The sequence below is a fragment of the Ostrinia nubilalis genome, chromosome 11, assembly GCF_963855985.1.
Source record: "Ostrinia nubilalis chromosome 11, ilOstNubi1.1, whole genome shotgun sequence".
In the NCBI taxonomy this organism is placed as follows: Eukaryota; Metazoa; Arthropoda; class Insecta; order Lepidoptera; family Crambidae; genus Ostrinia; species Ostrinia nubilalis.
The window spans coordinates 4,629,758-4,642,465 of NC_087098.1; the positions used below are offsets into that span (position 1 = coordinate 4,629,758).

Genomic DNA, 12,708 nt, shown 5'->3' on the forward strand with positions numbered 1-12,708 from the left:
TCTGTTAAGACTGAACCCTCTCCTAGACTATTTTTCTCGAGGATTCTTACTGTAGTAAAATTTGAGATAAAATATATGATGGAATATAAACATTAATTTTTTCTACGAGTATGTTAACAAATCAAATAAAAAGTGACTCTGGATTCGCTTATTTCATCATCTCACGAATATTAAAAAGAGGAAAGATTTCATAATTTGTTTATATTGAATTAGGCTCCGAAACAACTGGACCGATTTGATAAATTATTTCACTATTAGAATCCTACATTAACTATTTCTTATGAACATAGGCGGTACGAAATTCGCCAGGTCAGCTAGTATTAATATGTATTTAGTACCTGCAAATCGTAGAAAACTTACAAAATGTTTGTTTAAAACTCACACTTACTTATGTGTTGCTTTTAAGAACTTTTTACATGACGTCATTATATTTTTCCTACCACCTCTTTTGACGAAACTTTTTTGTTCCGCCTTACCGATTTACGAAGTCAATATTTCCATCAGGTCGTGATCATAGCGTTCATTTCACAGGCCATTACTGGCCACCGTCCGCGGCCATGACAGTGACGTATACTCTAATTTGTGGACAACGTTTTTATATCACACCCTTATACCTTAATCCACTGAAATAAAAGTCAGAACTGCGTAAAATAGGTGCGGAAAATCGTTGAAAGCTGTACGCCTCTGGGGTGTTGTCCTTTGGAAAATAAAATTTAGATAAGCTTCAACGTAGTGCTTTGATTTATGCTAATCGTTGTTTGTAAACTCGACCTTCAATATTCAAGGTAGGAGAAGCTAAAGTATAAAATGTCCTGGCGAAATCAGATTACCGATCTAAACTAAAACAAATAAAGTAAATTTTATCAGCATTAAACAATTACATATTTTACAATAAGTAGTAAGTATGTCAATAAGTACATATCCTCCATTTTGCCTCTAGTAATTTGGAAAGAGTCGTGTTCTTGCAGTGAAGAATAAATGATGATAATGATTAATGATATTTTTTATTTTTTCCAACTGGTCGTTTGCCTCCTGTCCCATAAAAAAAACATACAGCTAGGTTTGATGGTACGTATGACAATGATGAAGTTAATAAAAGAAGTAATATTCATAATAAGTTTAACTGTGCGGCTCCCTTGGATAACTTTATGAAGTTCATAACCAATTTTGAGTAGAATATGATTCCCGATATCAAAAGCAATATCTGCAATGTACGACACAGTTGCGGCAATTTCCCCACGCCTCAATAGCGCCGCCATTCGGAGGGAGAGTGAACGTCATTCAGTCATTCACGTGGCTTCCGTTGTTCGATAAAAGTGTTTTATTGAAAATTCACTTTTAATAAGTAGGTACCTACCATTAGAATGGATAATCTACGAAGAGGTTATTTACACCGAACGCGGGTTAGAGACAATCTCAAAACGAAAATAATACCTAAAATTTGAATTCACGGCTTTAGACGTTACGTTTTTACGCGCGTTTTTTTTCTATTCGATAATTTAACATCACATTACACGTGCCTACATTAACATGTATGAGTTGCTAAAACTTAATGTGATTATGTATTTTTTATCCATTAGTAACTTTAATAAGTTTGAAGACTTAAGATTTTCATATCACATTAACAAAGCAATGAAATTCCTATGATACTATGAGTTTCTTACCACACCTTCAAAATACTAGAAATAAAAACTAAGTAGGAAGCAGTTAAAGCGTCTTAAGTAGTTATACTGCTTTTGAAGTTGCCTACATTTTCTCTCAGAGCGCTGTGAATATAGGAACCACAATTAAAATTATTACAATTACGAGAGTACTTTGTTCCGAAGTATAAAATAACTAAGACTCATGGACGAAATGTAGCCATTTTACGTTCTCTCGCTCATTTGAAGTGGTACGAAGGAATGCCATTAAATTGTATAATTTACTTATATTTTTATACATTAATCGTTCGTTCGTTCGTTTCAGCCGAATGACGTCCACTGCTGGACAAAGACCTCCTCCAAGGTTTTCCACAATGAACGGTCCTGCGCTGCCCGCATCCAGGTTCCTCCCGCGACCTTCACCAGATCGTCGGTCCACCTAGTAGGAGGCCTGCCCACGCTACGTCTTCCAGCCCGTGGTCGCCACTCGAGAATACATTAATATGAATGCTTTATAGGTAAGCTATACAAAATAAATGTATTAAGGCACGGATGCTGTTTTTTTTCGCTCTATATTTTTAACTTTATTTTTTATGGACTTAAGAGCCATTTCACAAAAAAGTTCCGCGCGTATTTAGGTACAAACTGTCAACGCAACGTCAAAAGAGTAAAAAGAACGCCGAAATGGACAAAAAAATCTTGAGCCGTGACCGTATTAAGACTTGATATAAGTTATTAATATTAAGGTAGAATAAGGTATTAAAACTTGATAAATTAATTTAAAATTTTAATAGAGTTTATGTAATCTTTCAAAAATTTTTATATTTCGATTAATAATAATGAAACACGAATAGGTATAATATGTAAAATATATATTAAGTACAAAATAAAGACAGTCACATAGCGAAAAAAAAATGCCCTCTTACAGCTCTATCATCGGACCCTGGATATCATTTAGGGACGAAGTATTCGTCAAGGCGAATCACACAAGCCCAAACTCCATGGGGTTCTATTGTTTTGTTACGGAGTTGCAATGGAGGTGGCCATTGCAACTCCTCCAGATCCATTATCAGACAGAGCTAAGAAATAAATAAATAAATAATAATAATAATTATTAAACAAATAACTAAAATATTTCATCTAACTATCTTACTTCTTACTAGTCTTACTAATATTAAAAATACGAAAGTTTGAATGGATGTCTGGTTGTTTGTTCCTCTTCCGATACGACTCTAGTGCTGTGTGTAATTATTCTCATGAATACACTGAGTTTATTAATTTCTACGAGTGGATTTCATTTTGCCTGAGACCTACGCCATGAACCCTGAACAAAAAGACCCTGTCGCCAGCGACAGCGACACACTTATCCATCCCTAGCGTTGACCAGAATTGTGCGCATACTCTGGAGCATGCTACATACAACTGGCCGTCGGAGAAGCATAGATTTCCCTTAAGTCTACTCCCGCTACCATACGGCACTCCGCTAAAACTCGTGAGGGCGCCAACACTTGCTTTTGTATCGAAAATTAGTATGAGCAGCGCACGTGGTTGCCCGTTGTAGGCTCTATGCAACTACGCTATTTTAAACCGTGGCCCCTAAGCATGAGATGGGAAACTGCACTCTCTTGAATTCTCTTTAATTTGATGGTATTAGAGGAATCCTAGGAACGAATACAAACTTTACAATGGAATCTCCTCATCAATATTGAGACATTGCGAGTTGCAATGTTACGTTTTCTTGCAATCTGAGGTGGAATTGTGTAAAGCAATCGTAATCATTTGACAGTTCATAACGTACGATAAAGTCAGTTATACAAAGCGTTTGACAGAATAATCGTACGTTATGAACTGTCAAATGATAACGATTGCTTTAGACAATTCCACCTCTGGCCTTGATTTTTCAAACACGTGTCAAAATAAAAAAATAATTTAAATCAAAAGCTCTAAGGAATATTTAATTGACATCAATTTCGAAGCAAGCACAGATCACAGAAACTAAAGGGAGATGTGACAAGAGCCCTTGAGCCTTGAGCCGGTGTCGCAACAATATGCCCAAAAACAGAACATATTGCTTGTGAAAGCAATGATGACAGCAGCGACGTCATAATGTAAACAGTTTACATTGCTTGCATAGTACTAAAGATTATATACTAATACCAGAGTGGATAATGAGCACATATTTTGATTTCTTTGTGTGTGTGAATTTCTAATGCGACATTCTGAGTTTCGAACTCAGCGCATTACTTAGAATCTCTCTCTATGGAAGCAAGTTATCTCCAAAATAACATTCTACACCTTTTTAACCTAGTCAGGTAATAATTTTATTAAAATACGAAGCACTTCATCTACACTGGTCATCACAAAAATCGGCCCACCTACGTTTTACAGGAAAACTCGTTTCTACTGACACAATAATCATGGTTCCTCAACAATATTGGTGTTATTTGAAAGCCCAATAAATATCCTTAAAGAAAAACACATTTAATTTCCTAATAAACGATTAACATATACAATAAATGTGACTTGAAAAACTTGAAAAAAGTCCTCACTTTGGGCTCACCTCTGGGATCAATTAGACCAATTTTTATGGTTATAAAACCAAATAATGATCTAACGTGTCCTCTGTAGCAGATGGATAGCGATTAATCCTAACTTAACAGTTTTATAGCCATAAAAGTTGGCTCAAGCGTAACTACCTATTTTTTGAAGAAGTGACTCTGGATTCTTCTACAGACACATTTTTGGGGTTCTTTCCTTTAACTTATTTTTCACTTTAAATCAAAACAATGTTTTATAGGCATTATGGGAAAGTAACGTTACGCAAAAAACAGTCCAAACTCACTATGCCAAATTATATTAATAAATGATATCAAAACGTTCAAAATGTGAGGCTGTACGTACATGAGCGCTGTACACGAGCCGGTGTTCTCTTTTATGATATTTGTTAGTATTAAGATTACATGATAAAATAATCACTGATAAATGTGATTAATTTATCACTTTTACCTCGCCTGTCGGTAATTATTCATAATAACCAGCGATTATTCATAATTTTCAATTTATCACATTAACCGTAACAGATAAGATACCACTTACATACTTTTTTTAATAATTTATTTATTAAAATAAATACATACATAATATACATAGTTACACCCAGACCCGTCAAAAAAATTCATCCTTTCAGTTTCTGCTCGGCCGGGAATCGAACCCGGGACCTCTCGGCATATTAGTCCGTTTCGAACCACTACACCAAACGGCCGACTTGAAACAGGGACCTCTCGGCATAGTATCAAATGTATTTGCTCGCCGTATAAATCACCGTTTCACGACACGAAAGCACGTAAACGTCATGGCGGGAAAAGTGACACAGGTCCTGCCTTGACGGGCGCTCGCGCCATACTAATCGATGTCGGCTTGCGTATTGTAATTTATACTGATATTCACATCAATATTTTGACAAAGTGGTTACTAATATTTAAACAATAACTGTAGAAATCTATTCTACAATGCATATTCTTTATTTTGGGATACTTTTATTGCAGTTATTGCTGTGTTTTTAAACCAAAAACCACGATCAAAATGTGACGTTAATCTTCAAATTTGCCAAATTATTTTTAAATTTTACTCAATAATGGTAGTGAAATTCAAGAATCCATTTCATTAATGGACAACAAGAATATATGTCCGATGATTACTATATATTTTTAAGCTTATTATATGAGCATAAATAATAGATACAGGACTTTGAAATTGAGTCTGCGGCAATTTTTCCGTAAAATGGTTGTGGGAGATGGGGCACTGAGAATAAAGCAAAAGAGTTTTAGTAAATCCGTTTCATTAATGGTCAACACTAAGGATTGACCTATCTTTCGCAGTTATTCAATAATATCTGGGTGTTGCTTAAGATAGTAATTCATGCTTCCAAAATCTTAGAAATTCGCACGAAAATGTAAAATGGCTCTTAAGACGTACAGCACCACAACATTGTTTTATTTTGTTGCAAAAAAAAAAAAACAAATAAAGACAAACCTATTTATTTGTAAAAATGTTCAGTCAGTTATGTCAGTCATACAGGTTTATGTAAGTGCTTTATAAAGTATTCAAACACCCAAACGCATTCATGGAAATAATAGTTATATTGGACACACCTGGTCTCCATTATTCAGGATATCGTAGAAGCTTACTTTGTACGATATTCGACTATATCTTAAGACCAGCAAATTGGAGCGTATTATGTTGTATCAGACTCGTATAATGGTGCTGGTAAGGGATGGAAAAGATTTGGAAACTTATAAAACGATCCATGTGATCCTTCCGAAAACGTTTTTTATTGATGGGTGGTAACTTTTAGTTTAAAATTAATGAAAAAATCGTGGAATGTTTTGTAATAGATAAATCATCCTTACTTACATATATTTAGTAGCCCTTTACTTTGTCTATCTTTAAAATGCCAATTCACAAATTGTACCTAATTGAAATGTTAGGTATTCCTAGTGAAATCTTACTAGTATGTATGTGCTTATCCTTGAAGGTTACATTATACTTATTTAGCTAGCATAGTAAAGGCAGCAGGTAAAGGTGCCTGGTGTAAACAGTAACAGTAGTGAGCCTGTTTACCTTCTGAATTTTCTTTGTTTGTTCCATTTCAATTATTTTTCAACAGCTTCCATTACGCCCCGCCAGCCCCTGACACGGGTTGCGCAATAAAAGATTCCTGTGGGATGACTTTCGTCACATCTTCGGACCAGGAGTACGTGACTTGAAGACGAAGTGTGGGCTATGCTATTATGGTGAGAGGCATGGTGTGGCTATGGAAGTGACGTAACTGCGAATGATGTGGGCAGGTGACGGGCTTTGTCCTACAAAATTGAGGCAACTTTTACATACATATAGCCCACTTTTAGGCAGTAGAATTACACCCGTATTCACAAACGATGCTCGCGTAAGTGAAGCAGAAAATCGAACGCACAGCGATGAATAGATTGCGTTTATAGCTCTGTGATTAGTTCGTGTGTCACCCTGTGCGTCCACGGGCACTGTACAGTGAGACCTCATAGAAATGTTTGTGAATACGGGCGTTAATAACATCATTTTTATTCTGAACAGATTAGACTACTGGACAGATTGTCACAGCGCGGACGTGCACCGGTTACCTAAACTACGTAAATTAAATTAGTACGAAAATAAAAATATTGTCAGTCGCCATATACGTGCTTTATCAAACATTTTTTTCCGGGCCTCTAGACACATCTGCTCTTTATTAGTTTTTTTAGGGTTCCGTACCTCATAAGGAAAAAACGGAACCCTTATAGGATCACTTTGTTGTCCGTCCGTCCGTCTGTCAAGACCCTTTATCTCAAGAACGCGTGAACGTATCAAGCTGAAATTCACATGAAATACTCAGGTCTATTGTCCCTTTAAGCTGTGAAAATATCAAACTTCTAAGCCAAGCCAATCAAAAGATACAGCCGATTATGTCGATATTTTCAACAAATTTTCGACACTCGCAAAGGAATCAAAACCTACAGGATACTTCCCGTAAACTCAGAATCTTGAAATTTGGCATAAAGCATTGTCATATAATGCAAATATAGGAAAAATTGCGAAAATTTCATTTTTTTAGTTATATAATATAATAAAAATATTTTAATAAAATGAAACTTACTACCTTATTTCTCACGAACGAATAAAGGTATCAAATTGAAATTTATACCAAATACCTAGATCTATTGTCCCTTTAAGAAGTAAAAAAATCAAACTTCTAAGTTAACGCGATCAAAAGATACAGCAGTTTATACCGACACCTTAGACGAATTTCCGTCACACGCTAGGGAATCAAAACCTACAAGGTACTTCCTGTGAACTCAGAATCTTGAAATTCGGCACGAAGCAACGTTATATAGTACAGATAAAGGAAAAATTGCGAAAATGATAAATTTGAAGTTATATAAAATTTAAAATATTATTTTTGCTTACATGACATAAAATATTTTTTTAATAATTATAAACTTACTACCTACCCTTTTTCACATGAACGCGTAGAGATATTAAAGTTGAAATTCATATCAAACACTTCTTAAATCTAATTGCCTCTAAACTGTGAGAAATTCTAAATCAACGCAAAAAATCAAAACGCTGAGGTAGGTACCTACCTATAATGCAAATATAGGAAAAATAAATAAATAAAAAATAATCATACCGCATATTTTGAAATTCGCCACTACTCGCAACGGAATCAAGTAAGTAATTTGATTTAATACGTCATAAATTGTAAACCGCTACGTTTGTACGGCGGAACCCTCGGTGTGCGAGCCCGACTCGCACTTGGCCGGTTTTTTTTTGCATATGTAGATAAAGCAATAACTTTTTTATTTACCAAATGTGACAGTGGAAATGTAATCTGCAAAAAGTGCAATCTGAAGAATAAGTTAGAACCCTCTAACATTACGCCTCGCCTACTTCTGCAATTTTATAGTGAAATAGGCTGTTAATCACATTACCACTCCTTTGCGTCGCGCAGTCGGGTAAAAAATATACCTGAGGGATGACTTTCGTCACATTCTGTGATTCCAGTAGAACGGGACTTGACGACGTAGCTTAGGGCAAAAATGCTATTATGGTGACAGACAGACATGGGAATCGTCGCAAGTGATGTGCAAATATTTTTTTTACCTGGGTAAATAGCGTATTTTTGGTTGATATCTCCCACAAAAACATAAAATATAATGATTTTGTTTTTTGTTAATGTTATACTTACCTGTTTTGTTATTATTACTAAGATATCTTCAAGTCGGCGAATTAAACAAAGCAGGTTTATTGTTAGAAAAATAAACGCCCGTATTCACAAACATTACTATGAGGTCTCACAGTCCGCGTGACACACGAACCAATCACAGAGCTCTATTCAAAGCTGTGCGTTCGAATCGCTGCTTCGTTTAAACAAGTATCGTTTGTGAATACGGGCGTAAATATTGCCGTCAAGACAATGAAAAACCACTCCATTCAATGTTACCAACACGGTATGACGTGAAAAATCAGCGCTATAAAACTAAGGGTGCTCAAAGATAATGTCCATTTTTATCCTTTCCACGAAGAGATAGGGCAAGAAAAAATAGAGGAGTATAAATCTCCAGGCCGATAGTGGGTTGAGGAGTAGCCCGTATGCAAAGATGGTTATGATAACATCTCAGGGGCTTAGAAGGAAACCGCTTCAATGGAGGGATGGTATTAAATTGATTCGAATGTTACTAACAATGTTTTTAAAGAAACGTGTACAGCGATAATAGAATTAGCAATCTTGCAAATAAGGTACTATAATAATTATACTGAATTGTCTATAAAACCATATTTCATAGTACGAGTAAAGCAAGATTGAGAGATTTCAGTATTTATCAAAGAGACTCAATGAAAAAATTTATGAAGTTCACTGGCGCTGACTCTACATTGTTATATTACTTGATGTTTGTGCCTATACTCGTACTAATGTACAAAAATATAATTGTCAGTGTAGTTATGAACGGTGGACACTGTTAGTTGAGTTGCACCACCTAACTTTAACGGTAACTATGACGATAACCGGTGTTTTTTGTATGAAGTTAGACAGATTTTTGACGTTTGTTAAAGTATGTAAAAATAAGATGGTGCAACCCAGCCTTAGTGTAGGTAGAGTGTAACAAATTTTTAACATAGAAATGCGAAGAAAACGATAGGTGCCTTAATGATAAATACTATAATTAATGTGTCTTACATAGCTCGTAAATAATGTGAAAATAGGAATTTACTCCTCGAGTAGTTTTTCAATTAGTCGAAGACTCAGTCCATTTAACAAAGGTATAGTTTCCACATGTGTACCTGCTTGGGACATAAATCCTTCTAGCGATTTAATTTATTGCTTGCCCTCTTCGCAACTTTGTGTAAAAGAACTGATACGAAAATTAACTTCAAAGTGCTAAATAAAAGGAAAATACTCTCTTCGAGTACTACCCTCAGTTTGGATCGAACATAATTAAAGAAAGCTAGTATTGACACTGTAAAGAAGAAGTATTGGATCGCGTCCAAGGACCTAATTTTGCTCTTTCTTTTTACTTTGTACAATTATTTTTCCATTGTTTTTACGTTTGCTTTGGATTTACACCTTTTATATACAGGATGACTGGAACTGAACCCGCCATAGGTAATACGCGTATAGAGGAGGTCATTTGCTAATTATTGAACCTTACTTTCTATGACTAAAGTTTTATGGTTTAGGAGATATGTCAATTTTTATGCATTTTCAGATTTTTCCGAAATTTGACCTAAAAACTGCTTAAATTTTTCTTCTCGGATGATTTTAACAGATTTTTTTATTTGATACTAATATCGAATAAACCTTTAGTCAAATAAAATAAATTTCAGATCCAGATAATGATTGAATAACTAGATACGAGCCGCCAAAGTTCAACAAAAGTACAAACCACGATAAAAAATTCAAGTTCGAAATCGATTTAAAAAAAAACTAATCGTGATAATGGATTGCCAATGACCTTAAAAATATCTCTACCTTCTCTTCTTTCCAATGATATATCACACGTAGTAATTAGATATTGAAATTTATTAAAAATTCAAAGTTTAAGGAAGAAAATGGAGTAATAATATGAAAATTATCCATACAAAGTTTCTTCAAACATCTCTAATATTTTCTTCTATACTCCCTTTCATAACAATTTTTGTGTTTTTGAAAAATGAATTTAAAAATAATAATCACATTGTGAAGAAAAGAGTTTAAAAAAATTCAAAATCAACTTTGTATGGATAATTTTTGTATAATTACTCCATTTTCTTCCATAAACTTTGAATTTCTGACAAATTTCAATATCTAATTACAACGTGTGATATATCATTAGAAAGAAGAGAAGCTAGAGATATTTTTAAGATTACTGGAAGTCCATTATCACCATTAATTTTTTTTAAATCGAATCCGAAGTAGAATTTGTTATCGTGGTTTGTACTCTTGTTAGACTTTGGCGGCTCGTAACTAACTATTCAATCATTATCTGGATCAGAAATTTATTTTATTTGAATAAAGACATATTCGATATTAATTTCAAATAAAAAAAACTGTTGAAATCACGCGAGAAAAAAAATTTAAGCAGTTTTTAGGCCAAATTTCGGAAAAATCTTAAAAAAGTATAAAAATTAACATATCTCCTAAAATATAAAACTTTAGTCATAGAAAGTAAGGTTCAATAATTAGTAAATGACCTCCTCTATACGCCTATTAGCTATGGCGGGTTCAGTTCCAGTCACCCTGTATAAATAGGCCTTTTACTATTTGATTAAATTAAACCATTGAATTCAATTAACTACGTATAATTATATTCGAACCTACATATTTTCGAAAATACACTTTTGGACTGAATCTTAAAATGAATCATGTAAAATATAAGACAGATCTTTGATTGTTAGATTTTTAATAACTTTATTGATTTCTGATTTGGAGGGGACGCCTTTCGCAATGAAAAAATTGACCAAAGTAATCTTGATAAAAAATAAAAGAACAAAAAATCTGTGTCAAAACTTTGAAAAATTGTCGAAAATGTTTTTGTCAGCTACAAAAATAATCCCGGTACGGCTGCCCGGATTCATTAGGGCGAAATAAAGAATGATGGGAACTTGTCGCCGGTTGAGGACGCGACAATGTAATCTTCCGCGTTGCTTTTACGCCTCTTTGGTGATTTATTTTTTTGTAAATGAGAAAAGAACGTTCACATGTTTCTTTTTTGTTTGCTTAAGTTTTAATTTAATAATAGAATAATCGGTTATTCTTTTGTTTATCAAGAGACTGAATAGAGCGTGCTACGGATACCGACTACGAAACAATCGCTACGTCGCGTCGTAGTATCGTAGCTACTCAACTACGAGTCTACGGACTACTGTTCGTTACGACACTGCTACATTGTTGCAAGCAACTCAAGGTCCGGTCGTCCTATCTGTAATAATTAAATAACAAAAATACCACTTACATTCAGTGTAGCTCATTTGCGGGCTTTCGGTCACCTGAAACAAACATTCTAAATCAATAACCTTTCCTATTATTTACTGTATCAACTTTGTGTGGTAGACCCTAATATAATGTATAGTGTATCAGTTGAGAGCAGTTGTATTTGCCAATATTGTACTGGTACAGTCGAGTTCATAAATATATTGGCCGTGCCCAATGTTTCAAAACATTGTAGCGCAGTACCTACTGCAACATGTTAATGAACAGTTTTTTATGATTAAGAGTTTATTATGAGAAATATGTGATCGTTAAAACGCTAGAAATATTTTTAAACATTGTCACTGCCAACATATTTTATGAACTCGACTGTACATAAAAGTAACAGTAATTTTATTTTGCAAATTTTCTGATGTGACTTGAAAATTTCTGATTTAACTGTACATGTAGGCGTATTATTGGGATATTTTAAGACTTCATCTGCCCTCCTCAGGCCACAATAGAAGCGACTCTCGAGCGACAATGAACTCCAATCAGCATGGAGTATCCGTGTCAAGCACCACCACTTGTAAGCTGTCATTGACGGAACCGGAATCACAATACAGATGTTGTTATGTTCCTCTGTTGTATTTTTTGGCTATAATACCTGTCTTTAGAAACTGACAATTTCGTAAGCAAAAATAGACTTGATCAGAGGATTATCCTAAATGGCAATGCCAGATTTTGTATGGAAGGTGGCGTCTTTTTTTTTTCCCGCGGCCATCGACCAAACTTTGTTTTTTGATTACAAAATAGTGTAATAAACCAAACTTACTATGGCATGAAAATGAAAATGAAAATGAAAATGAAAAATGAAAATGAACTTTATTGTGAATGTGAATTTAGGTAAACAATAGCAGATACATGGCTTAATAATAGAAACGCTCCAAATTCTACCTTTTCAGGCGTATTCACAAATTATACAAATATTAATTACATTTAGATTAGAAATTATACAATTTATATTTATTATTCGAAATGCCAATTCCACCAAAATTATTTAAAAGGTCAAGAAATTTATGTCAGCAATGTTACAAGTCAATTGGATTC

General features: G+C 34.3%; 1 protein-coding gene across 1 annotated transcript in view; it reads right to left on the minus strand.

The window, feature by feature from the left end:
* Nucleotides 1–12,708, minus strand: part of LOC135076144 (Kv channel-interacting protein 4) — a 194,991-nt gene that overhangs the window by 144,110 nt on the left and 38,173 nt on the right. Inside the window, exon 2 of the mRNA XM_063970614.1 lies at nt 11,645–11,678. Coding sequence (XP_063826684.1) covers nt 11,645–11,660 — 16 coding nt within the window. The 5' untranslated portion in view covers nt 11,661–11,678. The remainder of the gene's footprint in view (nt 1–11,644; nt 11,679–12,708) is intronic.